The 26421-nt window shown below is 34.6% G+C and overlaps 4 protein-coding genes across 6 annotated transcripts; all 4 read right to left on the bottom strand.

Moving 5' to 3' along the window:
* Positions 1 to 693: 693 nt before the first annotated feature.
* On the bottom strand, positions 694 to 5013 carry LOC107863762 (plant UBX domain-containing protein 10). Its single transcript, NM_001324872.1, is given in 6 exon segments — positions 694 to 1034; positions 1223 to 1426; positions 1517 to 1687; positions 4052 to 4510; positions 4512 to 4526; positions 4529 to 5013. Coding segments are annotated over 6 exon segments (1404 nt in total). The 5' UTR covers positions 4853 to 5013; the 3' UTR covers positions 694 to 803.
* Positions 5014 to 5739: 726 nt separating this feature from the next.
* LOC107863769 (zinc finger HIT domain-containing protein 2) lies at positions 5740 to 10645 on the bottom strand. The gene is made up of 5 exons (XM_016709903.2): positions 10328 to 10645; positions 7933 to 8005; positions 7594 to 7747; positions 6967 to 7008; positions 5740 to 6821 (listed from the first exon to the last, which is right to left on the bottom strand). Exons 1-5 carry the CDS (start codon positions 10405 to 10407, stop codon positions 5941 to 5943), a joined length of 1230 nt encoding a protein of 409 aa, XP_016565389.2. The 5' UTR covers positions 10408 to 10645; the 3' UTR covers positions 5740 to 5940.
* Positions 10646 to 11628: 983 nt separating this feature from the next.
* Positions 11629 to 14373, bottom strand: LOC107852025 (aluminum-activated malate transporter 10). The gene is made up of 6 exons (XM_016697077.2): positions 13946 to 14373; positions 13733 to 13873; positions 13259 to 13531; positions 13060 to 13166; positions 12727 to 12870; positions 11629 to 12634 (listed from the first exon to the last, which is right to left on the bottom strand). Exons 1-6 carry the CDS (start codon positions 14283 to 14285, stop codon positions 12197 to 12199), a joined length of 1443 nt encoding a protein of 480 aa, XP_016552563.1. The 5' UTR covers positions 14286 to 14373; the 3' UTR covers positions 11629 to 12196.
* Positions 14374 to 16544: 2171 nt separating this feature from the next.
* Positions 16545 to 22222, bottom strand: LOC107863779 (transcription factor EMB1444). 3 transcript variants are annotated; one of them, XM_016709921.2, is made up of 10 exons: positions 21596 to 22222; positions 20561 to 20650; positions 20118 to 20226; positions 19956 to 19997; positions 19799 to 19858; positions 17945 to 19360; positions 17723 to 17824; positions 17495 to 17626; positions 17253 to 17384; positions 16545 to 17157 (listed from the first exon to the last, which is right to left on the bottom strand). In XM_016709921.2, the coding sequence occupies exons 1-10, from the start codon at positions 21691 to 21693 to the stop codon at positions 16960 to 16962; spliced, it is 2379 nt and encodes a 792-aa protein (XP_016565407.1). In that variant the 5' UTR covers positions 21694 to 22222; the 3' UTR covers positions 16545 to 16959. The 3 variants fall into 3 exon arrangements, with proteins under 3 accessions (XP_016565407.1, XP_016565401.1, XP_016565415.1); XM_016709915.2 differs by having other exon boundaries at positions 17495 to 17629; XM_016709929.2 differs by lacking the exon at positions 21596 to 22222 and adding an exon at positions 20754 to 20996 and having other exon boundaries at positions 17495 to 17629.
* Between the last annotated feature and the right edge of the window lie 4199 nt (positions 22223 to 26421).

Below are 26421 nucleotides of genomic sequence, written 5' to 3' on the forward strand. Positions count from 1 at the left end.
TTTTGCATCATTCTTTTATGGCAATATTGTTTGGATGAACTTTCAGCCATGACCAATTTCACTGCTCGCTTGTTTGATGTCTGTTCATGATTAAAGATTTGGGGACCTTCCAAGTGATTTAGTATACTTTTCTCCTTTTCAATATTTCAAGAGTACTGTCAGCAAGTGGTTGGGTGCTGAGCACCTTTATGGTGAGTAAGATTTGAAAACATTTCTCTGTGATTCACTCCAAGATTTACAATCCCACTTGACTCGATGGAGTCTCTGTTTGATAAATACTTATCTGCACTTGTCGTTTACGTCAAACCATGCTAACTTACCATGGTAAGTCATAAATTAAGGTGAGAATGTACATTTTAGTGACAAGAGTGTACGCTGAGACATGCGTCATGTATTTCATAGGTTGGTGTAGACACTGTGCCTGCCACTGGACTGCATAAAGATAATGGTGAACAAATAAGAGAACATCATTCTTTCACCTTCACCAATTCATTCATATTCACATATATGGATCTTTGGCATATCAGAAAATATATATTTGATGAGCTAAGAATGATAACAACTTCAAGAGAGAAACTCTAAGATGTCAATGGCCTTAGCTTTTGCACTTGTGAACTATATATCATGGTATTCAATTATCTATTCGCAGAAACTTAACGAGAAAGTAATAGAAAATTAACTAGGGTACAACAGACAAAAGTGCATCTATTGAATTCATTTCCCAATTCTAGTTGACATGCAAACATTTTCAACAAAAGTTATTATCTCAAGCTCAAGACATCCCATCGTTCAGCAAGTCGTTCTCATGAGTTCAACTCAACGAAAAGACTGGCCTGAGGGTGTAATCCAGTATCTTTAAGGGACAGAGCGAGCTTCTCTGAGCCATAGACGGTGCGAGGGAAGTTGGACACGAGGCTGTACTTTTCAACCTCCAGGCATCCAAGAGAATCAACATAGTCATACAGAGATTGTATAGTAGTACTACATTGAAATCTTCTCTCTTTGCGCTCACCAGTAGGAAACCTAACCAAAACCTGCAGGGGATACAAGAAACCAACAAAGAATTTAATCATTTGAAAAGTAGAAGTACTGCATTTAATATGTGCATTGTGCTCTGAGTTGTCCTTGTTGCTTCCTCAAAACCAAAAGAAACAACCATGTTTCTACAGTTATGACAAAGAAATGCACATTAAAATAAAGGAATCAAGAACAAGATGATTACTTGTGTAACATCAGGACCCTTTTCAGGTTCAGGGCCCAGCGACTGCAATTTCTCCTCGCGCGATTTAGCCAATGCAGCTTCTCTTTCAGCAGCTTCACGGGCTGCTCTTTCACGTGCCTCTTCTTCTTCCTTTCTTTTCCTTTCAGCTTCAGCAGCTTCTCTTTCCTGCCGCTCTTGCTCTTCTATTCTCTGGCGCTCTCTAGCCTGGTATAGGATAAACAGTTCAGCAACACACAAATTACGCTCTCTCAAAATTGAACTTATAAAGGATATTTTAAAACCTAAAGTACATACCTGATCAGCCTCTAATGCAGCACGATAAGCGGCATCCTGTTCCTCCCTTAATCGGATGTTATTTCTTCTTTCTTCTGCTTCAAGCCTGGCAGAAACAAGCACAGGTGCACTTTCCTCGAGCACCCTTTGCAGTGCAGTTAGCAGTTCTTCAGGAGATTTTGGCCCCTCAACCTGCAAAGTACTCATCAGACTATGATATACAAGAAGACATCAAAGTAAAGGCGAGGTCAATCGTCAATGAAGCAGCTCTTGATAGAAAAAGCCAGTCCTTTGCTGCTACACTAAAACATCAGATAGTATCCGGTATGAATTTGCAGTTCCTTTGATATATAACGAGGCAAAAAAACATTTAATTAGCTTTTGGCAACAAAAGCCAAAAGCCTCCCTTAGAGTAGATAGCTAAGAAGGATTAAGACAATAGAAAGGACAGATCTAACATAAAACAACACGAAACTCTGCACGTGATATGTACCCATTGAATGACAACATCACAAAAATTTCCTATTAAATCGAATTGACTAGGCCAAACCGTTAAACACAAAATAAAGCAAGGCTTGAAAGATAGCCAGTACTAATCAATGAAATGTCTTTTAAGACACTTACAAGAGACAGAAACAGAGATGCCCAGACCACACCCCAAAGGGGTGTTTGGTTTCAAAACTATAAGTTCTAACATCATGAACATATACCAATTAACAGAGAACAAGGAGGCCAAATAAACTTTGAGCTTGCAAGAAACAATGAAGCATAAAAGATAATTAGGGGTCGACCAAAAAGAAAAAAAGAAAATTGGGGACAATGTAGTCTGCAAAAGAGGTAATCACTCTGCTTCTAAAGACAATCATATTAGTCATACCAAGCGCTCACTCTTTTTAGTTATCAAAAAATACTAGAACTTGGTTCCAAAATAATGAAAATTTTGTGACAGTTTCTTTTTCTCTTTTCTTTAAGGTGTCAAATTTGTAGAAACCAGCAAGATATAAAACAGATTACTTCTCGATACATATATGCCCCGATTTTAATTTTTTAGTTTTAAGTATATATGCAATGATTTCTGTTAGGAGTAGGTAGGAGTGCGTCCATACTAGTAGGTACGAGTGCATGGTCTTGTTGCCTTTACTAGTAGTCGTAGGACTACTCTTGTAGTTTCTTACTCTTCGATTTCTCGTACAATCTATTGTTTCGTGTAGTTTGGTTGCAGTATTATTTTGTCGTAGTACTCTTCTGCTATTATCTGTCATTTCCGTTTACTATCTATTGTCTCTTGTACTTCCATTACATCTTTCTTTAGACAGTTTTTGTCTTAAGCCGAGGATTTTTCAGAAACAGCCTCTCTAACCTCACCTCTGAGGTAGAGGTATGGTTTGCATACTCCCCAGACCCCACTTTGTGGGACTACACGGTATGTTGTTGTCGTTGAAGTATATATCCACTGATATGAGATCTATGCAGGAAGCACAAGGTTTAACTCTGGGTAGAGACAAGGTGACAGGGTCATAGGATCAGCCATATTTCTCTCTATTTCATCCAAGGTTACCATTAAGTAACAAAAAGAGGGACACGCCATCCATAAGCCATCATAATATCCAAATCTCAGAACATCATCTTAGTTAAGAATACAACAATACTCAAGATACACTATAATACGTAATTCAAAAGTAACTTCCAGATACTTACTAGTATAACCATATGACCAAGTTAAAATAAATAGCCAGACAAACCTACTTGGAGTTAGATAAGCAACCACCTCATCTTATATCCCATAATCAATTTGATCCTCTTGAACTAATGTTTCTACTACAAAAAGTCTCATATGCTAATACTTCGTTAGTGACATGAGAAACAGCGCATACGCACTGTGAGTAAGCAAATACATTCTAGCCAATCCATTATAGACGCGTGCTACTATTTTCTTTTAAGTAGATAACAAAACAAAGAGCAGGCCTCATGATAGAGGCTTGAGTGCTTGACATATTCAAGAGTGTTTCTTTCTTAATTAGATAGGTCAACAAACTGTTTAATGTCATCACTGCTTTGTCACAATCCAATAATATCAACCGAAGAGCTTAGATAAAATTACAATCCATAACAAAATCGTATTTTGAGATGCATAGCCTCCTACTAACATATCATACAGGATACTTCTATACAGGGCTAACCAATATAAAAGACTGTTAATACGTTATAGAGGGCTCTATCACACTAAAAAGATGCATATGCTTGAACATGTTAAAAGCACAAGCTTCAATTATTTATTTCTCATGCGATCCCAAGTTTGTCCAAAAGATTATGCTGGCTGCTTTGAGTTAGTGATCCATATTCAATCTAGAATCATAGTCTCTTAGCGCATAACATAAAGCTAGTTTTTAACTAAATAGAGCAACCATTAGGCCTGGATTTAGTATCGCATCTGCTTCAACCAAAATAGTTCCTGCACCATATTATATACAGCATACACACCCCCTTTCGAGATATAAACTACACTAAGACTCTAACTAGTGAACAAACAAAACAATCATATAACACTTTGTTTACCTGCTGAAGCAGAGCAATCCTTTGGTTCGTCGCAGCCATTACAACAGCACAAAAAGGAAACTTTGACGCCTTCAAGCTATTACTCATCTTAAAACCTTCACTAGCTCTAATACTCCCTCCCCAAGCAACAAAATTCTCGTTAATAAACGCTACTAATGCTTCATTACACAAAGTCCTTTCACAAAAGATAGGCGTATCAGGATGTTCAGGCGAATGTAAATACACGAAAAGCAGCTTAAATTCATGCTTAGACCTCTGTAAAGCATCCATAAAACCTTCAGCAGTAAAATGTGGCCTTATACTCCCAAAATCCCTATCAAAACCATCCACGAAACTCATCGCCTCCGCTGTTGCTGCAGATACAGATACCAAAGCCGAAGAGGATTCACCATTACGCCCCGAATTCAGACCTATCATTCTCATCGAATACGAAAGTACACCACCTGCTGCCCATACACCCAACCCTACCGCACCTGAAATTAACCCTAGACCACCGGAGATAATCGAAAACGGAAGCGTAATAATCTTCCACGCTATCCCCGGCGGTCCGGTGGCAGCAGCAGCTCCGCCGTTACCGCCGGCAATTAGACCAGTTGTTTCTACCGGCGGCGTAAGATTGGAGGTGGTAGGGGGTTCGAAGGCGGGATTATCAGGGGCAGAATGGTCATTTTGTGAGGTGAAAACAGAGATCGCAAGTTCGAGATCCCAACCATGTGCGGCGAGGATTTCAGTACATAAATCGGCGTCTTCTACACCTGTTATCGCTTGAAAATACGCTATTTTATCAGCTACATCGCCCATTTCTCTTCGATTTTTTGCTCAATATACGTTCATAGATGATTGCTTAGAAAGTGTTTGATGAAATGCCAACGAAACAAATCCAGAAACTTCTTGTAGTTTAAAATGGACTTTATGGGTTGTTGGGATTTATCAGTTTTACGTGACGTCGAGTCGATAGAAGATAAACGTGTGAATCATTGATTCTATTTTATTGCCAGAAATGGGACTCTCATTACCTCCAAATTACAAATCTGCCACTTGTTAAGCATTTGGAGTGTCAAACTACATTTAATTTGATCACTATTTTAAAATTATGATTTTCGACATATTAATATCTTGTAATAGTATTATTTTATTATGAAAATTTTAAATATTTAAATTCTAATTTAACATACTACATGAATCTAATTCTAAAAATTGATTGAACCGACACTCAGAAAGTGATATATGACAAATCAAAGTGAGCAAAGTATAACACTACTTGAGAGTTAATCTCACAAAGCCACGTAACCAATAACAATAACATACCAATTGAAATCCCATAAGTGAGATCTGAAAAAGGATAAAGTATACATGCATACCGCATCACTACCTCAAAAAAATAGAGAGTCGCTTTCGAATGACTCTCGACTCAAGTGCAGCAAATTCAGATACAAAGAAAAAAACAATAACATACACATCAAAAAGAACATTCATTTTTCACGCTATTTTATTTATCCATTTTTAACTTGACACACTACTTGCATGGCTCCTTCAATATATAAATTCAATATTTTGAAACATGATTATAGTTAATAAAAAGAATAAATTAAAAACTAATAAGTCAAAACTTGCCTTGCCTCTTATGTTTTTAAAAACCAGATAAACAACTAAAAACGATATGGACTAGAGTGTGTACACTAGAAAAATCACCAGTAATATAAAGCTTTTCTTTTTTTCTTAAATTGTTTCAGGTACTCATGAATGAAGTTCCAAGGAGAAAGTAAATATAAATATTCAGGCAGTGAGAAAAAGTCTTAAACACTCAATGATCTGAGCTTAACATCTTTACAAGCATCACTGATTCTAGTGTTTCTTGCTGCAGCTTGTCATTCAGAAGGAACAGACAGTTATTCAACCTCCTTAATTAGAGGCTTACCCTCATTCTGTACTTTCTTCATTTCCGGAATACTCGTCTTACTCCCTATAAAGTCCACTAGTCGGTTCTTCTCTGCCTCGACAATGGCTGCTAAGGAAGACCATGCTTCTCGTAGCTGCTCGTGAGCCCAACACATCATAAAATAAATCTTCCTTTCAGCAGACTTGAGCTTTGTTTTGATTTCAGAACTTTTGGACTTGCGGGGCTTCTCTGACTTCAAATCCTTCTCCGCGAGTTGGATTAGCTTCCTAAGATCACAAAGCAAGCAAACTAAGGCTGGACCTCCAAGATGAAGAAGGGCTATTGTGTCGTTAATTAGCCCCAATGCGAATTGCAGGCCACCCATGTGTCTGAAGGTTGGTGAACATGTTTGCTCCATGCAAAACGATAGAGCTTCCAGCACCGTCTGTGGCTGCCCCCCTTGACCAAGAACAGAAGAGATGCTCAACAAAACCGTGGCTGATCCTATGGGATCTGATTGCCAGTCACCGTTATAGAGGCGAAGAGTAAAGCAATAACTGTATATGATGTCAACAAGGTGAACAGCCAATAAAGGGGATGGCCCTGATGCTCTGAGCTTACTAACTGAGGGTAATGGAGAGTCGGGGCCAAGTGGAATGTCGTGCAAAGGGTCAACTTCAATTCCATCTTCCGATGACACAGCTGTATCTTCCCTCACAAGTGGATGGATTAGCTGACTTCCATCCTGACCAAGAGATATGTCCTTGGCAGAAGTCTTCAACCACCATGGCTCCCAGGGCTTAATCAATTTGCTCAACTCACCTGAGGCAACAGCCCTTTGAAAGTGTTTCTTTTCTTCAGCAGATAAATCTTCGAAACTTATCTGGTTTCCTGTTTACAAAAGAAAGCCAACACGATAACCAACTCGCAAACCAAAACAAAAAAAAAATTAGCTTAGAACCAAGCTACGTCCTATCCCCCAGCCCAAAATGAAAGGAGAAAAATAGCATCAAAATCTGAAATTTCAGGAACATACCAGATAGAACTTTTTGAAGAGTTTCCTCAGACAACAGGGAATCTGATGCAACGAGATCAATCAGAGGAAGTTATGGTTAAGAATTGTAGCAATAAAAAAATGTAACTCATTTTGTCTTCTACAGTAGCATGTTATGTCAGTTCAACAATTTTACTAATTTTGTGGAAATATGATAAGGTAGAGTGAGTATTATATAGGATTCATTCGAACAACCACATCTCAAAGCAACATGATACATGGATACAAACAAGAATCCCATGAAACAAAACTTGTTGAGCAAATCAAACATCCTTATGGTAAAGTACAACAAAAATTGTATCAATAAAATTTCTTCTTTTATTGTTAGAAACCAAAACAAGATTCATATTACTACTCTCAACAACTAATAATTAATGAACTGTCATTCTTAGGTAATGCATCAACAACAACAACAACAACAAACCCAGTGTATTCCCACTTAGTGGGGTCTGGGGGGGGTAAGATGTACGCAGTCCATACCTCTACCTCTGATGAAGTAGAAAGGCTGTTTCCGAAAGACCCCCGGCTCAAGTCACGAGATATCACACAAGTAGGTAATGCATCAAGTAGGAATAAATTCATTATTGCAGACAACAAAGTAATGGTTACCATCTTCATCCATGATGTCTGCTTCATCTTCTGAGTGCAAGCGTTTGAGTATGTCCAACATTTTTTGTTTACTTCCTTCATCTGGTCGCAAATGTTGTAGTTCCGCCATGACATTCTCTTTCATAAAGGATTCAGTGCAACGAAGACTATGAGACTGCCACCAATACCATTAAGAAAATCAGTAACATGGATCAAAAGATTCTCCACAATATATTGGACTTATAGCCACCTGAGGCTAATAATAACGACTATAAGCATAGGCAGACTAGAAAAGGAACAAGGAACTACAAAAGATCATCTTTTTTGAGCTTATACACAAGGAACGGATTTTTCACTCACCTTGTAGCAAGGAAGAGAGCAATAACGGGTATTACATCGAGGGCAGGTATACTGTGAAAATTGCTTTTGACAACTGCACAAAAAACAAGCATTGCTATTATTTTAGCCACATTCCACTCACAATTTTATAGACAAAGCAACTTGCAAACAAGAAATTATAAGATTTTCAGTTTCTTCATTATATTGATTAAGGGGCAGGATATATAGTGTAGGAATCAATGCAACCACATGTATACATGAACTCACTATGGTTTCAACCATCTAAATACAACTTTTCTTTTGGTCTTACCAAGTCTAATTTAGAAACCTTAAGCCCATCTGTATTTTTTTGCTAGCTTTTTGGTGCAACCTGGTAATCGTAAGTGATGTAGATTCTATGATAGAAATGATCCGAAATTTGCAGAATCTGTAACTTTTGATGTACTATCTTACTGCTATTCATATTCATCTTTAAAATGTAACCCTTACTCATCAAATAATTAAAAAAGAGATGACCTCACATAAACCTAGACTTCTCACGTGCCTAGCAATTAGCATTGGTAGAATGCAAAATAGGCAGGCCAAGATCATAAACGATGATGGAGTTAACATATTCGTCTTGGTGAAAAGCTTCTCATATGTCCAGAATGTAGAATAGGTAGGAACTACAGAATAGAAGAAATATGTAGGTAAAACTTCCATTTAAGTGAGTTCAATTCCAGGGATTGATTCTTCAAGCATAACGTTGAAGTCGTTCCCACCTGAAAACCTTTTCAACCTTCATATATCCTGAAATGAAGTTTTTAATTCTTTGTAAGGAGAGATTTGAATACCCCGGCTGTGAGGAGAGACTATTCTTTGTAGGGAAAGTACCGGTACCTTGGTTAACTTTCAGCTAGACTATTCTGTAACATGTCTGATTGTCACTTCGACTGCTCATACTGTCTCATACATCAAGTCTGTCTCCGTCCATGATTGTGCAAACATAATACGTATCTAAGATAGCCATCGTGTCGGTGCTCTAATATCCTAGAATGGAGAACTACCATGAAACAAGCTGCTTCGGCACAACAGGAAGTTCATCTAAGATCCTTCGGGATAAGTTCCTCTCAGTGAACGTTCACACAGGTTAACAATAAGAAAAATCATCTTTTGAACCCAGCAGGTAACCGTAATTACCAGCGTCCATTCTGATTGTTATGAATGGGCCTAGACCCGCACTGGCAAAACAGCCCAAGAGCATATTAAGTGGCTATGTGTGGGATCCGGGTTGATAAATAACACTTGTGGAAGCAAAATAAGTTATGAAAATTGTAATAATTGCTTAGGCAAAAGCTTTGCTTCTCATCCCCAATTCTCTCTAGTCCTCTCATCCCCTTCTACTACTGTTCCTCTTCTTCATATTGTAATTTCTCCTTTCCATATTAATCAAAGTTTATTAGTTCCGTTCACTCTGTGTATTGATTGTCGAGTTGAGAATTTGGTATCATTACACTGATCCTAGAATGTGTGCTTTTAGTGCAATGAAACTTTACCAATGTATTATCTCAAAAAAATTATTTTCTTATTGAAATGAACTCCACACTGTTGTCAAAGCATTATATTACTATTACTAATTTATACAATCAGCCCAATCACTGGATTCAAAGTGGCATACACTCAACAAACTAAAACTGAACAAAAAAGTGAAAATCAACAAAGAAATTAAGCAACTGCCTCTCAATCCTAAATTAGTTTGGTTCAACTATATGAATTCTATTTTTTAAGACAAGGGAACCCGCAACCACTACCTTCCAGTGCAAACAGTGTAAACCTGCTCCAATGTAATAGCCTGAAAACCACACTAAGCAAGCCCCGTGCGACTAGCTCGACTGAGAAAGCATGTACCAGGTTTCAAATCTCAGAACACCCCCCACCCACCCCCACCCCCAAGGAAATCCTTGCTCAACCAACTCAGCCACCATTACAGGTTCAGCTATATGAATATTTTTCATCCATTCATCTCTATTCGTCCATTTAATTACAAAAGCTAATAACTTGTAACAAAATCGCCATTTCCTTTTTAAAAAAAATAAGAAAAAAAAACTAGACAACGCAAACAGAATCAGAAACACCCAAATTGAGGGATGAACAGGCAAAATCACAAATTACTGAAAAACTGAAAAAGTAAATCAACCAAAGCAAGCATAAGAAACACTATACATATATATATACATTATTCCCCGGATTTAGTCTGAGGTGCAAGAAAGCTGGCCTGTACTGTACACCACGGTTATTAAAACAAGAAAAAAACTTATATATATAAAGGGCGGCCTGATGCATTAAAGCTCCTGCTATGTAAGGGTCGGTGCACTTATATATATATATATATATATATAAATTAAAATAAAAACTAAAATTTATTTAAAATACTTACACTCGACATATTATACGGGATGAGAAGTTGAGCTGAGAGGAACCTGAAGCTGCCTCCGATGTTATAATCGTCTCGTCCATACAAAAATACTGAAGCAATTAATTAATCAAAAAAAAGAAAAGAAAACTTTTACTTGGGAGCAAAAAGTTTCACTCTGGAAACCCCGCGAAGTTTTCTTTTTCATACAAGGAAGAGGACGACGGGCAACGGGCTTTCTTTTACGTTCCCGGAGCTCCAAGTATGCAAAACGGGCTCAAAGTTTAATTGGGTTGGGCCACGAAATAGTTGGGTAAACATTTACGCAAATGGCTTTGTTCCTATTTTCATTCTTGTTCCTATAATTTATTTATTGGCCTAACAACATAATTCCCCGCCTCTCGCGAATGGGCCAAATTCTGTGGCCAATTTCCTACCGCTTAGTGTACTGACAGAGGAACGGAGGATTAGTCTCACGGCTGCCGGCTGTGGGGATACCTTGGGAAAAAAAAAAAACATAATTCCCAATAGTTTGGTAGGGGTGTGCATCGATCGGTTCGGTTCGGTTTTATATATTATCGGTTCGATTAATCGATTTTCAGTTTTTTAAATATGCTAAATCAATAACCAAACCAATAAGATATTTTTTATCGGTTTTCAATTTATCGGTTTTTAGTCCTTAACTGTTCGGTTTTCAGTTTAACTGATAAGAAAATACTCATAAAATAGAAATAGTAGTAACTAACATGAAAAGAAAAAAAACGAATCTTAGTTTCAACCAAAAATCCTACATACAACAACAACAAAATAATTGGGTTTACCCAATAACCTAATAAGAAAAAACCGAATCAATAACCCAATAATTTTTTTTATAAAACCATTAACAAATCGTTAACCCAATAACAATAAACCAATAATATTTTTATCGGTTCGGTTTATCGGTCAATTCGATTTTTGCACGCCCCTACAGTTTGGAGCTTAATTACAGAAAAAATTGACATTTTACATAACTATTGAAAATCTCAATTTTGGATCTGTCGAGACACATAATTAGTTTCTGATACGTCTAACGAAGATACTTTTTTTATTTGTATAGATACATAATTAGCTCGTGATATATGTTTTTTAATTTTGGGTCTGTCGAGATACATAATACATCCAACGGAGATATATTTTTTCCTTGTAAACGATAAATAAGTAGCTTCCGATATATTTTTTTCCGATTTTAGGTTTGTCGGGATACATAATTAGCTCTCTGATACATCCAACGAAGATGCATAAGTAGCTAGGATTTTTGTAATTATTTTGCAAGAATGAGAATTTGTGTAAATATGGTAAGTTAATGTGTATGTTTATGTTATTTTTCTTTTATTTATTTTAAGGAGTTGGGGTAGAAAATCAAATTTGTGTAAGATTTGATATTTATTTAATTCATTTTTAGTGTAAAATAAATCAGAAATAAGTTTTCTATTTCTTAACTAAAATAGGTTTTGCACTACTATAAATAGGGTTCTTGCTAGCTGTTTACTTATCTTTATCTAGCAAAGTGTGTGACTCTTTCGTCTAAAAGTTTTATAAATGAGATACATTTATTTATGTATTTTAGCGAACGAAGTTAAAATATAATGAAAATATGAATGTAGGAATTATGTAAAAATGGATAATTAGCAAATTGGAGATATTTTATACTTTCTTAGTCAAATGGTACCATTCATTATAGTACAACAAAAGCATTTGGTCACCTGAACATAACTAAAAAAAAACGCGGCAGCCCGGTGCATTAAAGCTCCCGCTATGCGAAGGGTTCGAGAAGGCCCCACCACACCACAAGGATGTATTGTACGCAGCCTTAACTTGCATTTCTGCCAGAGGCTGTTTCCAAGACATATGAAATCATGAACTAGCAACTGGTTTGTTTTGTTTGATCATCTCAGCATCCTCAGCTTTGAATTTTGCCATTTTGGATAATTCCTCAACAGCATCAACAACCCCTTCGATCCTCGTAGCAATTTCGATCACTAATGAAGCAAATGTAGCAGTTGGTATGAGTTCAGCCAGAGCTATAACATTACTACTTGTTCTTATAACTGACTTTTCTTGATCATCCTTCTCATTCTCAGCCACTTTTGGCTGAATAAGTAATCCTGAAAGTTGTTCCATCAGAGTTTCTAGTTCTTGAATCGCACTGTTCTTTTCTTGGATTAACATATCCGTCCTGGAGGATTTCCTCATTGTCTTCATGTTTAATGCTAACTCTTTCAGTATCTCAGTTGTACTCGAACTTACTTGTTGGCAAGTGTTAGTAAGTTGATTCTTCAAGAGCTCGGAAGCCTACAACACGATGAAAATTTTCGCCTTTTAGTTATCTAGATGAACGATAATGGTTGTAGAGTTTGATAAAAGTTTAGTAGAATTTAGATGACCTGATCTTTTTGACTGATGCAGCTTGTTAGTGCCTCAATGCAGCAGGCACAACTGCGCATTGACGCGCTGATCTTAAGGTACTTTCCCCATGGATGTTGAAAGTTGAACAGTCCATGTGCTGGCTCCCATCGAGCAAAGTTTGCCTAGCAGATCATTCCATGTTATATCAGTAAAAGTTGAAGTCGTATTGAGTTGAATTCGGATCAATCTTTTGAAGCCAAAAACGAGTCAGTGACTCAAATCCTGATGGATCGCCAGGATTTTAACCACAAATGCTGAAAAAATTGTGGTGATCGATCAGGATTTGACCAGAACTCCTGACGAAAACTTACCATTGCTTCTTCTGAGGCCTTTGAATTCAACACACACTTGAAAGATAGCATTTTCTTAGTATTTGCTGTTGTGTCTTCACTGTCACTAAAATATTCAGCTACACAACCTAAAAGGACAATTGAGGATCAACTTTAAAGACAATATATAATGAAATTTTAGTACTTATATCTAAAGTTTAGGGAAAAAAAAAATACTTACAATCTAAGGACTCTGCTAGCTTTTCCAGGTTACTAATGACAAGTTTATGAAGTTCTTCACCAGCCCATATAGGAAATATGAGAATGCTTGTAATAACGCACAAGGAAGCACCGATGATGATCGTTGATACTCTCTCGTGAGCCATGTTCAACAAATTTGCAACGCGATATCCAGATATTGAAACCAAAGTGAAAGTTAGGATGAAGATCATAGTGCCATAATCAAACCGCGCTTTCACTGCTGGAATGAACCTTGTAAAGGTTGCTGCTGAGGCTAAATTAAGTGAAGAAATTAAGAAAAAAAAAGTTAGAACAGATGATTCATATCCCTATGCTGTTCGGAGTCTTAAATAATGTGGACGTGTGCATGTCGGATCCTCCCAAAGTAGTGCACCAGTAGTATTTTTGGAGAGTCCAAACAACACGGCCATATCCCATATGCAAATAGTAATCTTTAGTTACAAACATCACTCACCTAATATGAAAATGGAAACTCCCATAATTACAGGCTCAAACTTTTTGCTTGATTGATTAGCAATCCAATGGATCCCTATTGCAAGAAATCCAGCACAAAAAGTACCAGTAGCTCTGTTTAAGCACTTGTAGAGTGTTGCACCTGCAATTTTCTTCAAATTTTCAGCCTGTAAAAAGGAATGAACTTTTCTTACTGGGATCGAAAAGTACCTACCTACAGTGTACTCAAAAACAACCACAACAGTCATAACAGCCCACATTGCAGTACCTCCAACACCATTATACAGAGGTCTCATATAATAAAACAACGACACAACGCTTAGCGCTATTCCGACTTTAAGACCGTGGATCACCTTTCTTGGATCATTCCTCCCTATGTTCCAGGCTTTCTCGAAGAATCTCCGAACTAACAAGATTATATTTTTCAAGAATCGTTCGAATGAAAGGTACATTCTTGTGACAAAAATTGATTCTGGTGCCAAATTTTCGGACGAGCCATCAGCCATCCTGATCCTCCACTCTACTGCACCAGCAGCACTGTTGATGGCATTCATGTTAGAAAAAAAACAAGTATATAGGTACAAAATACTGTGAATGTTACTTCTTTAAGAGCTTAATGCCATGCACTACTAAGAATTGACCTCAACTTTGTCAATCACTTGTATATAAAGATGTAAAACTTAGGCCACATAATTCATTTATTTGAGTAGGGTGGGCGTTTCGTTGGTTCGGTCTGATTGTTTAATATCGGTTCGGTTTATCGGTTTTCGGATTGACAAAAATGACATCCGTAACCAAACAAAAATAAATTCGGTTTGGTTCGATTTTTACAAATTCGGTTAGGTTATTTCGGATTTTTATTTCGGTTTGAAATATTAAAGTAGTTAGCCTCTTTTTTTCATAACTGAGCATTTAAAATTGATGGATTTTTTATAAAAAATATTTTTTTCAAACCTGTTTTTCATTCCCAAATATAAATAACTCAACATGGATGAAACGAAATGAAATAATCATAAGTTTAACATAATACATAACGTCATTAATCATTACATATAATATAACTTTGCATAAATAATCTACAAAACAACACAAAACTCATAAAAATAGTCCATGAAACAATATACTTTCTGCATAAATAGTCCATAAAACAGTCCAAAGTCACCAAAATAGTCCATAATATATTTAATCACTAAAATAATTCATAAACAGCCTACGGCGTATGCGAATTTGCTGTTAAATGTTAATTGTGAATGTGAATTACTAAATATCATTCACATTCATATATTATATATATATAATATAATATTTTATATATATATAAGTCCAAAGTCACCAAAATAGTCCATAAAATATTTAAGTTACTAAAACAATTCATAAACAGCCTGCGGCGTATGCGAATTTGCTGTTAAATGTTAATTGTGAATACGAATTACTAAATATCATATATATATATATATATTATTTATTTATAAAATTTCGGTTTTTGGTTTTTCAGTTTAATCAATTTTATTTTTTTTAAACAGAAAACCGAACCGAAAAATCAAAATTTTAAAATTACAAATCGAATCCAATCAGAAAAAACGAAACCAAAATTAAATTTCAGTTTGGTTTCTCGGTTTTTTCGGTTTAAACCAAAAGATGTCCACCCCTAGTCATGACTCAGTTGCAAATTTCTATGTCACTCATATTGCACATGAATAAACTAGGCATAATATATAAACGTGTCATTTAACTAGATCTCGGCTGACATGTATACCCTCCAACTCTGAGTGTACACGATTAGGCACTTAAACTAGCTATCATAAAGTTGAACAAGTAGACACACGCATTCTACGTGTGTGTCTGTCTACTTGTTAAACTGTATGATAGTTTAAGTTCGTACAAGTGCATACCCAAAATCGGAGGGCATAGATGTCAGCTAAGGATTTATTTATTATGCCAATAAACTAATCAATCACATATTCATAAACCAGTGAGTATTTAATAATAAATTTCTTCCAACATATCAGGTCTAAAGAAAACCACAAGTACCACTACAGTTTGGCTGATAAGTGGTCCAAATTAAAAATTAAATTTCATAAACAAACTAAGTGTCATCAGTTTGGTTTTTATCATAACAGCTGGTTGTCACTAACTAATCCTTACTTTAGAGTATGGTTTAGGTCATCTCATTGTCTAATTATAGTAATCCTTTCTGATTAGTGCTTCTCTCATCAGAATCCTCTTCTATCAGTTTTTTACATTAAACTTACCTAGCAAAGTCATTTTTCTATTGACATTATAGCATCTAACGGGTGGACTAGCGGTCAATAAAATGAGTTAAAATCATAGAAGACAAAAAATACTAGGGTTACTTCTTGCCATCTGTCTAAGTCTAGACGCACTGAGTTATCCGATGCTTGTGCTGGTGGTAGGTAGTGGGTATTTAATGGAATGGTTGAGGTGCATATAAGTTGACCTGGCATCACTAATATATTTACATTATAGAATATTCTATAGTGAATCAAAAACTCTTTTGGTATTGGGGGTTCTACCAAAGTTGGGTCAAAATTAGGCCATGAATGACTTATGTATGTTAGTTAAGTTAATAACTTATAATTTTATAATGCAGGTTTTAATTGTTTTTTTCTGCTTTAACTTTGAAATGGAACATCAGTTATCTCCACTATTATTGCTCTTATTTGAGAAAAAAGAGTTGTAGATGTGTCACTATTTCATTAGTGGAACATAACCATGAACTATTTCTCAGTACTTCATGTTTGAAGAACTAGAAAGATAGAAAAATGCAAAACAAAGATCATGATGGATGTTCAGAACTCAGAAGCAAAGACTAATAACATTTCTCAGTAATTCATGTTTCATAGTTAGTTACAGAAGAAACAACAGAAATTGAAAAAGTAAAATCAGAAAGTAACCCTTAACTACCTAGCTAGTCAGTCAGCTTCAACATATAAACAAACTCTGACAAGAGAGAAAAAAGAAGATAATCCTAAAGGGAAAAAGGAGCAATCTTGAGAAGGGAAAAACTCTTTGAGACACCTTCTTCTCAGTATGCTCCTTCTCAACATCCCTTAAGTTGTTTGCACAAACACCGATGCACCCGAACAAGTTTTTACTTCACTATGCATCGAAGATGAAATCAGAAAATGGCATCTACTTGTGCACATTTCCTTGTCTGGAAGTGTCGGCTTGTTGCCTTTTTAGAAAGAATAGTAATTGCAGTGTTCGCTATCTTACACAACGAACTGTTTCAGGTAAGATGCCAGACATGGGTGCAGAAGAATTTGGGCAATCGTTTATTAGAGCATTCCTTGGACCGGATACATTCTGAAGCTGATTATTCATACCGACTTCATTTGCACTCGTCAATTGTAAAAACTGAACAAGGGATGAAAAAAGCTCGTGTCTTGTTACTAGCCTGTTACCCTGCAAGAAAATCGGAAGTTTAATTGATGAAAACAGCTCAAAGGAAAAGTAAAGTGGTTTTATTTGTTGCTGCCATTTTCCAGTTAAGTATGTACCTCGGCCTCAACAACAAAGTGCGCCCACATCTTTGTCTCACGAGACTCCATCACTCCCTTCAATATGTTCAAGCCAAAGCCTCGGATTATATCGACCATCTCCAGAAAGAAACCTTGTTCATTGCAGAGTATCTGAGCAAAAGAGTACATATAGCACAAGGTTAATCATATGTTAGATAAAGGTTTTATCAAGACTCGGCTAAATGACTAGGTTTATAGGTAACAAAAAAACCATTACTTACTTCTATAAGCATTTGACCAGGTGTACTAAGGTCCTCAACTATCAGTGGACAAACCATTGTTTGCTCGCCAATTTCACATGCCCATGTAACTCCAGTGCCATTAGCCTTGGAGTTGAACGGAGTTTTTGAATCCTGCTGGTTGATAAACTTGTTAATTAGTACTGAGAAGCATGTCTATCTTTTTAACTACTCAAAGATATCAAATAAATCAAAGTGATTGATTATTACCTTCAAACCTTCAGTCTTTTTGAGTCCTTCAGCATGTTTAGTGACGCCTTGCAAGAAAAGCAAGTGCTTTACAGTTCTGTGTAATAAGCGATCAATGCTCATCTGTCAAAGAAACAACTGAAACATGAGTTCTTTGTAGAATTATTAAGAGTAGAAGCACTCTTTCAAATTTATTTCTTTTTTAGTCCACTAAGCGAAACATAGGGAGTTTGGAGACAATACCTTCTCGCCATTGGGGATGAGCCCTCGCAACTCTGAAAGACGTTCATAGATCAGCTGCCGATCCTTAGGAATAGGCCGAGTTCCTGGTTTAGCTTTCTTCTTGGTAGGCTTTGAGGTTTTTTCATTGCCCTTAACTGGTAAAATGGTATTGCGGGCATTGATGCTGCATCTATCTCCAATTAATGTACTTGCATCCAATTTTGTGATGACCTCACTCTTGGTTTCGAGGTTGCTTGTCCTATCTAGATCACATTCAGGCTGCACCAACTTTGTATTTCTATCAAAGCTAGAAAAACCAAGGGCCTTTGGAAGATAGTTGCATCCCGAAGAACTTCCTACTCTTCTTCTCTTACTTGTTTCTGACAACTGATCATTGGAAACAGATCCAGCAAACGAACAAGAGCCGCTCAAGGTGCCATCCAGAAGCTGGTCTAATCCCAGTTTGGAGAATAACCTGTTAGCTGGCCTAGATCTGAATTCACTAGCATTACTATAGGTCAATCCAGAGTTGGAAGTGCTTATAACAGGGTTCAAAAGATCACCCCAGTTACATGGATTTTTAGATTCATGCTTTACACCAACTAAATTAGTCATTTTCTCAAGGGGAGACATGTTTGAACAGTTCGCTTTTTCAACAGTTTCAAAGGCATTGGTGATCGAACTTTGAATTGAAACAGAAGCATCACTGTCTGCATTAAACCTAAGCTGCTCATTTAGACTAGCAGAGGCTGAGAAGATCCCCATCGTATCTAAGAAGTTATCGTTGATAGTACTAACTGCTCCATCATTCCTCTGGTTGACAGGACATTGAACTATATATCCATTTAGAGGGCCAGTAGTATCCTGGTTCAGCAACGTTGTGCAATACTGCTCGGTTGTCTTATCCTCATTAGCAAATACTCCAAATCCACCTAAGGAACCGAATGCTGTGCCCTCATGAAAGCTTTGAGCTGCCCCTGTGCCATATTCAAAAAGGTTTGGCACCGTGGGAAGGACATAATTGAAATCTTGTATGCTCATATCTGATGGTAGATCTTCCCACGTTGATGTAAGAAAGGAATCTTGGAAGCCGTGGGAGCCGGTAAAGAAATCAGCAGATGGGAACATTCCTTGCTGTAGTTGAGTATCAAATTGGCTGCTGCAATAATTGAACTGATTCACATTCTCAAACTGGTTTTCACTCAAAAACGTTATAGCTACATCAGAAGCCATAATCTGATTTTCCGCATTGCATGTTACCGACTGAATGAGATCTTCTAGAAAACAAGATTCCTTCATTAAACTTTCATTGTTTGCAGTTGGCAAAACTTTGGAATTCACAAAATGCAGATTCTCGCAGATAGATGAAGTCGGTGATCCTCCTATCCCCTGGAAAAGTTTTCTTGCTTGATCCACAAAACACGTCCTCTCTTGAAGCTGCAGAAACATAAAGAAATAAGTACACATACAAAAACTGTTTGAACATGGACTTGAAGCAATCAAAGTCTGATGATGTGATCTGGTCGTCAGATCAGTAAAGGAGTACTCGAGATGCTCTGCCAACATCTTGAGCATTCAGTTACTTTATATATACATCAGTACGTGGATGAACATGATTAGGAACTATCCGATTCAAGAAAATATAAGCTTAAGTTTCAAAAGTTGACTAAATTAGCACAGATCGGTGAGCTTACGATAATAGTAAATGCCTACAACTATATACTGTAATTTTCTAAGTAGTTTTCCCTTCACAAGACTAACAAATCAGTGAAAGAATGTGTCAAACGCGTCTCACAAAGAAGAGAGGGCCTTAATATGAACATTTTTTATTGTGTTATATGCTCGGGTTATTCAAATATAGAAATTATTGCTAACCTTATTAGTAGAACCAAATTGCAGAACACCCAATGGTTCGACAGAGATTACAGCAATTGTCTGCAAAACAATAAGAAAATCATTTGTTACAGAGTGAAACCAACATTAGCAGGTGGTGGAATCGAAAAAAGGCGAGCTAAGAACTACAAGAAAGTACCTTTATCCCAGTTGAAAATTGTTGTTGAAACTCATTATCATCCTACAAAATGAAGATGCAATTGCCAGGTTTAAAGTTAGTAAAACCTCTTATTAACTCACAACTTTCCTCAATAAAAAGTTCCAACAAGTCTGCTGTGGAAGCAAGGAAACAAATTATTACCAGGAATAAGTTGGAATTATTAGAGGATCCAATGGGCATCTGCTTTTCATGATTAGCTTCTGAAAACATCCATTTGTGCTTCTTATTAAATGCTGTTTGGCCAATTATCCTGTAAAAAAATCATATCATCAACATCATAATTGAAAACTTGTAAAGATTCTTTAAGCCATTGAAATATATCACAAAAGAATTACTCCCTTTCTTTCAATTTGTTTGTCTTAATTTCTTTTTAAGTTCGTATAGCTACTCTTTCGAGACCACAAAATTAAAAGATATTTTGGTAAATTTGGCATATATATAGTTTAAGACCACGTGATTCAAAATCGTCTTTACTTTCTTAAAGCCCGTGTCAAGTCAAAACAAGACAAACATATTGAAACGGAGGGAGTACTACAAATATACTAACTGAATTTTCTCAAGAAAGATTTCATTTAGCATCATACCCTCCACCAAGAATATGGACTTGCAGAAGCATTTCATCAATCACAGATCCCATTTGTTCCTCATAGTATGCATCTTGCAAAGTTAATAATCTGTCATGCAGAAGATTTCATTAGAACTTTTGCAAATGGAAGTTCCTTTTTTTTCCTTAAAATATATTCAAGAACATCAAATAGAAATAGAAAGTATAACAACCATATTCAAAAGAAGTTACAATACACCAATTAAAGGAACAAAGTAAACTTTTTTTTGCTTTCAAGATTCTTTTTTTTTTGTTCAATTTAACATATGGAAATGAAGTTATATTGATGTAATTTCATCAAATCTGCTGAACATCACAAAATCAGTTTGAATTTGAGATAATATAATTTCCTCAACATATGAACAAGGACAATAAAAGGGAATATAGTCAAAAAGAGGATCAAGAATTAAATATTAAATCTTTTGATCCAAGACATTCATGTCATTTTCTATTTGGAAATTAAAAAAAAATAGTGAACGGAAAACAAAGCTAGCGTTTGACCATAGATTTTGAAACTAATTCTAAAAAAGTTATCTTCAAATATCTGTTTGGCCATAGTATCAATTTTGAATACAATTTTTTTTTTCAAATATTTTCAAGTTATCAAAAACAACTCGAACTAGTTTTTGGATTTTTAGACTTTCATTTATGAAACTTCAAAAAAATTCAAGTAAACTGCACGTTCAAACAAAACTATAAATTCCAACAATTACATCTTCAAAAACTCAATTTTTCAAGTTTCAACTTCAAAATCTAGGGCCAAACAGGAGGTGAGTAGTACCATAATGTAGTATTTGTATAACATATAAACATGACATGATAAAAAAAATCAAAAATTTCACACACATATAAAAAGCTCCCTTTGGAAAAACAAAAAAAAAGTACTTTCACTACTTAATCCTTTAAAGGTAAAAGAGTGAGGAAAAACGAACTTCATCACAACAATATAGAAGGGAAAAAAAAAGTAAAAAAGAAAAACTATGACACAAAGATAAAGTAAAAAACAAAAACTCACAAAGAATTTGTCTGATCAAAACCCCATAAAGCTCCATAAGACCATCCATGGCTTCTACAAAGACTCTTAAGTGTCTCTTTTACCATAGTATCACACATTTTACTTCTTCAAACACAAAAAAGCAAAACCAAAAATTCAACTTTGCTGCAAAAACAAATCTTGGGTGTTCTTTTTTTTTCACTATATAAACAGCAAAAAAGCAACAATCTTGAAGCCAAATATAACTCCAAGAATGCAACTTTGCAACAAAAGCAAATCTTGGGTGTGTGTTTTTTCACTATTTAAACAGCAAAAACTTCATTCTCTAGCAAAAAAGCAACAATCTTGAAGCCAAAAAAAGAACTCCAAGAATGCAGCTTTGCAGCAAAAACAAATTTTGGGTATTATTTTTTTCAATTTTAAACAGCAAAAAAGTAGCAATCTTGGAGCTAAAAGAGAAGAATTGTGGTGGGACTAATGAGATAGTAAGATAGTTGGGGTTTGTTGTTATAGTACTACTATATATTTTTAGTTTAATAGAAAATTGGAGAGAAGAAGAAGGTGGTTGAGGGGGCAAAGAGGGGACTAATCTTGACTCTTGTCTATGCAAAAAGTGTAAATATAAAGAGACCAAATTAGAAACTATTTGAAGATACAAAGGAACACACACATTCCTTTTTATTGCTAAGCATTTACTATGTTTGCTTTTGTTTTGTCTTTTCTACTTTTTTTTTTTTCTTCTTCTGCACTCTGGACTCCATGTAAAGTTATTGTCAGATGATTATGAGCTCACCGAATCAAGCTACAAAAATAGATTAGAAACAAAGTAGGGTCGTGTCAATAGATTCTTATACGTGGTTCAACTCTTTTCCAAAATACGCGCATAGTTAGAGTTTTAGTGCACTCAACTGTCTTTTTGTATTCATCTTTTATACAAAGGGAGTTTTGGTGTAATAGGTAAAGTTGTCATGTGATTACGAGCTCACGGGTTCAAGCTGTGGAAATAGTACAACAGAAATGTAGAGTAAGACTGCGTAGACTCTTGTGATTCGTGAAAGACCAGATTGACTAACCCGTTCTGCCATAAGTACCTCCATATTCCGCTGAGTAGGTTTCGACAATGGGTTTGAGTCGGTGATCGTAAAACTTCCTTTTATTGATCTTGATTCGCGTATAAATTCCGAAACTATGTACCTAGCTGAACCGGAGAGCCCCGAAGTCCCACGGTGTCATAGATTTACGTTAGGTATCATATGAATAGGCCCGAGAAAACTCCTGTATAGCTTCTTCGATTTCTCGATAAAGAGCAATATGACCAACAGTGGTTCGAATGAAGATAAAAAGGATATGTTTCCTTTCTATAGATAACAATAGCTTTAATGCACGAGCTGTTTTTTATCCTTTTTTTTACATTAGACAAATTAATTACTACTCTAAATTCACCAACAACTTATCACAAACATCATCTCAAATCTTTTCATAATAAGAGTTATTTAGAGAGTCAAGAAAAAACCACAACAGAAATAGATCTTCAAAATGTTATGCATTGAATTTGTTCATTGCTTGTAAATAGAACAACAATATGAAGATTATATTTTATTTTTAGAAATAATGCATATATTGAGAAACCACTGCTTGAAATATTGGTTATATTTGTAGTGTTAGAGCCCCTCCTAAAAAATACTCCTAAAACTTATTTTTTTAAAAACATTTAAATTATACATTTTAATTTATTTATTTTTTTAATAAGAAGGTGAAATTAATATGTATATTTTTTTATTTGGATAGGATAAATTATTTTGACAAAATTTACAAAAGATGGAAAAATAAATCTAAATTGTGAAGAGAGGTTCTTTTTCTCTATTAAGTTGATTAATAATCTAATTAAGTGGTGCAAATGCATAAATGTTTTTAATGGTAGATTTTGTAATTAAGTATAAATCATAAATTGCATTAATAAGAATATCTTGGGGCTTTGGGCTTTAGGTGACAAAAGAATTTTAAAATGAAGTGTGGGTGACACAAGTCTTGATAATTGAGTGGGGGTGACAGTTAGGATTAAGAAAGTAAAAAAAGTTTGAAAATAACCCACAAATTTTTTAATTTACACTTTGATTCAATGTAAAACCTAATATAATTAGAAATGGAGGGAAAAAGGCACGTTTCTCTCTCTTCTCATTTATTGGAGTTTTCTCTCTTCGTGATTTTTGTTGTTCATTGTTGTTGTTGCTTTATTCATCATCTTCTTCATTATCATCATCTTATTCTTCATTATCATCTCTTCTTTTTCATCATCATCATCTTCTTGTTGTTGAATATTGTTGTTACCGCTACTATTGCTACTTAATCAAATTTTTTTAGGTCAAATTTTATTCGTATATCACTTGGGAATTACTTATAGGTGATTTTAGTAAGTAAAATTATAATTTTTAGTTGAATTTCTCATCTGGGTGTATCTGCTACTGCTGTTTTTCAACAATAGATAAAACATGTCACGTGAATCTAACAGATGAGTAACATATTGACTAATCTGTTGCAACATATATGACTAATCTGTTGCAACAGATTATTCATCTGTTGAATTTGTATTATAGTGTTGTAACATGAATTCAACATATGGGTGATCTATTGTAACAGATTAGTCATATGTTGCAACAGATTATTCACTCGTTGCAATAAATGACTCATAAATTGGATTCATGTTGCAGGTTTTATCCATTGTAGTAATAGCAAATATACTAAATAAAAAAATCAACAAAAACCATAATTATACTTACAAAATCACCTATGAAGTAATGTCCAAGTGATACACGAACAAAATTTGACCTAAAAAATTTTTAAAAATTTCAACAAGGGCACAACAGATAAGTGAAACACATGAAAAATTTCATGAAACAAGTAAAGAAGACAAAAATAGCGTATCATACATCAAATGCAAAAGGATCGATGGGACAAACGTTTGAGTTCTCATAAAAACATTTAAGTTCATAGTATTTTAATTGCTTTCTAATGAATAACCCATCTATTATAACAAATTTTCTATCTATTTGATAATTTCCAACAGATGAATCATCTGCTGCAACATGTTAGTCATCTGTTGATTCAAATTAAGCAATTATTAGTAATAACTAAATTTGATTTAGCTAAAATTAAAGACAAGTCTTTAAGACAATGGGACAAACATTTGAGTTTCCTAGTATTTTAATTATTTTCCAACAGATCACCTATTTGTTGCAACAAGTTAGTCATCCGTTACAATAAATGTTTATAACAGGTTAGTCATTTGTTAATTCAAATTAAGCAATTATTAATAATAATTAAATTGATTTAACTAAAATTGAAGACAAGACCTTAGACAGGAGGGAAAACGTTTGAGTTCTTCTAAAAAACATTTGAGCTTTAGTATTTTAAATTGCTTTTCAACACATATTTTGTCTACTTAGTAATTTTCAACAGATGAGTCATATGTTGCAATAACTTAGTCATCTGTTGCAATAGATGTCTATATCTGTTTGATAATTTTCAATAGATGAATTAGTTGTTGCACCAAGTGAGTCATTTGTTGCAACAGATGTCTATATCTATTTGATCATTTTCAATAGATATTTTTATTTGTTTGGTCATTTCCAACAGATTACTCATCTGTTGTAACATGTTAGTCATCTATTGATTCACATTAAGTCATTATTAGTAATAACTAAATTGATTACTAAAATAAAATATGAATTAATAAGTTCAATTACAGTTTCAATTAATCTCATGGTAATTACACGATCAACAAAGTATGTTCGTCCTGAGTAGAGTGGTCAATTGACCAATTTTCTTTCAAATGATTCAAACTAAGTCATCATTAGAAATAACTATATTGATTCAACTAAAACTAAAGGTGAATTAGTAAGTTCAATTACGATTTTAATTAATTTCATAGTAATTACATGATCAATTAAGTTTTTTTTACTGAGTAGAATGATTAATTGACAAATTTTATGTGAAATAATTCAAATTAAACCATTATTAGAAATAACTACATTGATTTAACTAAAATTAAAGATGAATTAGTAAATTAAATTACGATTTCAATTAATCTTAGTAATTAAATGATCAATTAAGTGTTTCATCCTTAGTAGAATAATTAATTGACCAATTTTATTTTAAATGATTCAAATTAAGCCATTATTAGTAATAACTATGTTGATTTAACTAAAATTAAACATGAATTAATGAGTTTACTTACAATTTCAATTAATCTCATCGTAATTACATGATTAACTAAGTGTATTCGTCCCGAATAGAGTGATCAATCGACCAATTTTATATGAAATAATTCAAATTAAGATATTATTAGTAATAACTAAATTGATTTAACTGAAATTAAAGATAAACTTACAATTTCAATTAATCTCATAGTAATTAAATTATCAACTAAGTGTATTCGTCATGATTAGAGTGATCAATTGACCAATTTTATTTGAAATGAATCAAATTAAGTCATTATTTGTAATAACTAAATTGATATAACTAAAATTAAAGAAGAATTGATAAGTTCGCTTATAATTTCAATTAATCTTATAGTAATTACATGATCAACTATGTGTATTCGTCTCGAGAAGAGTGATCAATCGACTAATTTTATTTCAAATGATTCAAATTAAGCTATTATTAGTAATAAATAAATTGATTTTGACTAAATTAAAGATGAATTGATAAGTCCATTTACAATTTCAATTAATGTATTCGTCTTTAATAGAATAATCAATTGATAAATTTTATTTAAAATGATTCAAATTAAGCAATTATTAGTAATAACTAAATTAATTTAACTAAAATTAAAGACAAGACCTTAGACA

The sequence above is a fragment of the Capsicum annuum genome, chromosome 1 (genome assembly GCF_002878395.1).
Source record: "Capsicum annuum cultivar UCD-10X-F1 chromosome 1, UCD10Xv1.1, whole genome shotgun sequence".
Lineage (NCBI taxonomy): Eukaryota > Viridiplantae > Streptophyta > Magnoliopsida > Solanales > Solanaceae > Capsicum > Capsicum annuum.

Coding starts and splice junctions, on each gene's coding strand:
- LOC107852025 (XM_016697077.2), bottom strand. CDS start 14,285: ATGAATGCCATCAACAGTGCTGCTGGTGCAGTAGAGTGGAGGATCAGG. Junction 12,871..13,059: donor AGGCCTCAGAAGAAGCAATG/GTAAGTTTTCGT, acceptor ATGATCTGCTAG/GCAAACTTTGCTCGATGGGA. Junction 12,635..12,726: donor GCATCAGTCAAAAAGATCAG/GTCATCTAAATT, acceptor ATCGTGTTGTAG/GCTTCCGAGCTCTTGAAGAA.
- LOC107863769 (XM_016709903.2), bottom strand. CDS start 10,407: ATGGACGAGACGATTATAACATCGGAGGCAGCTTCAGGTTCCTCTCAG. Junction 7,748..7,932: donor GCTCTCTTCCTTGCTACAAG/GTGAGTGAAAAA, acceptor TATTGGTGGCAG/TCTCATAGTCTTCGTTGCAC. Junction 6,822..6,966: donor TCTTCAAAAAGTTCTATCTG/GTATGTTCCTGA, acceptor TTTTGTAAACAG/GAAACCAGATAAGTTTCGAA.
- LOC107863779 (XM_016709915.2), bottom strand. CDS start 21,693: ATGTGTGATACTATGGTAAAAGAGACACTTAAGAGTCTTTGTAGAAGC. Junction 17,825..17,944: donor TCATCCCCAATGGCGAGAAG/GTATTGTCTCCA, acceptor TTTCTTTGACAG/ATGAGCATTGATCGCTTATT. Junction 17,630..17,722: donor AAAAGACTGAAGGTTTGAAG/GTAATAATCAAT, acceptor TTTATCAACCAG/CAGGATTCAAAAACTCCGTT.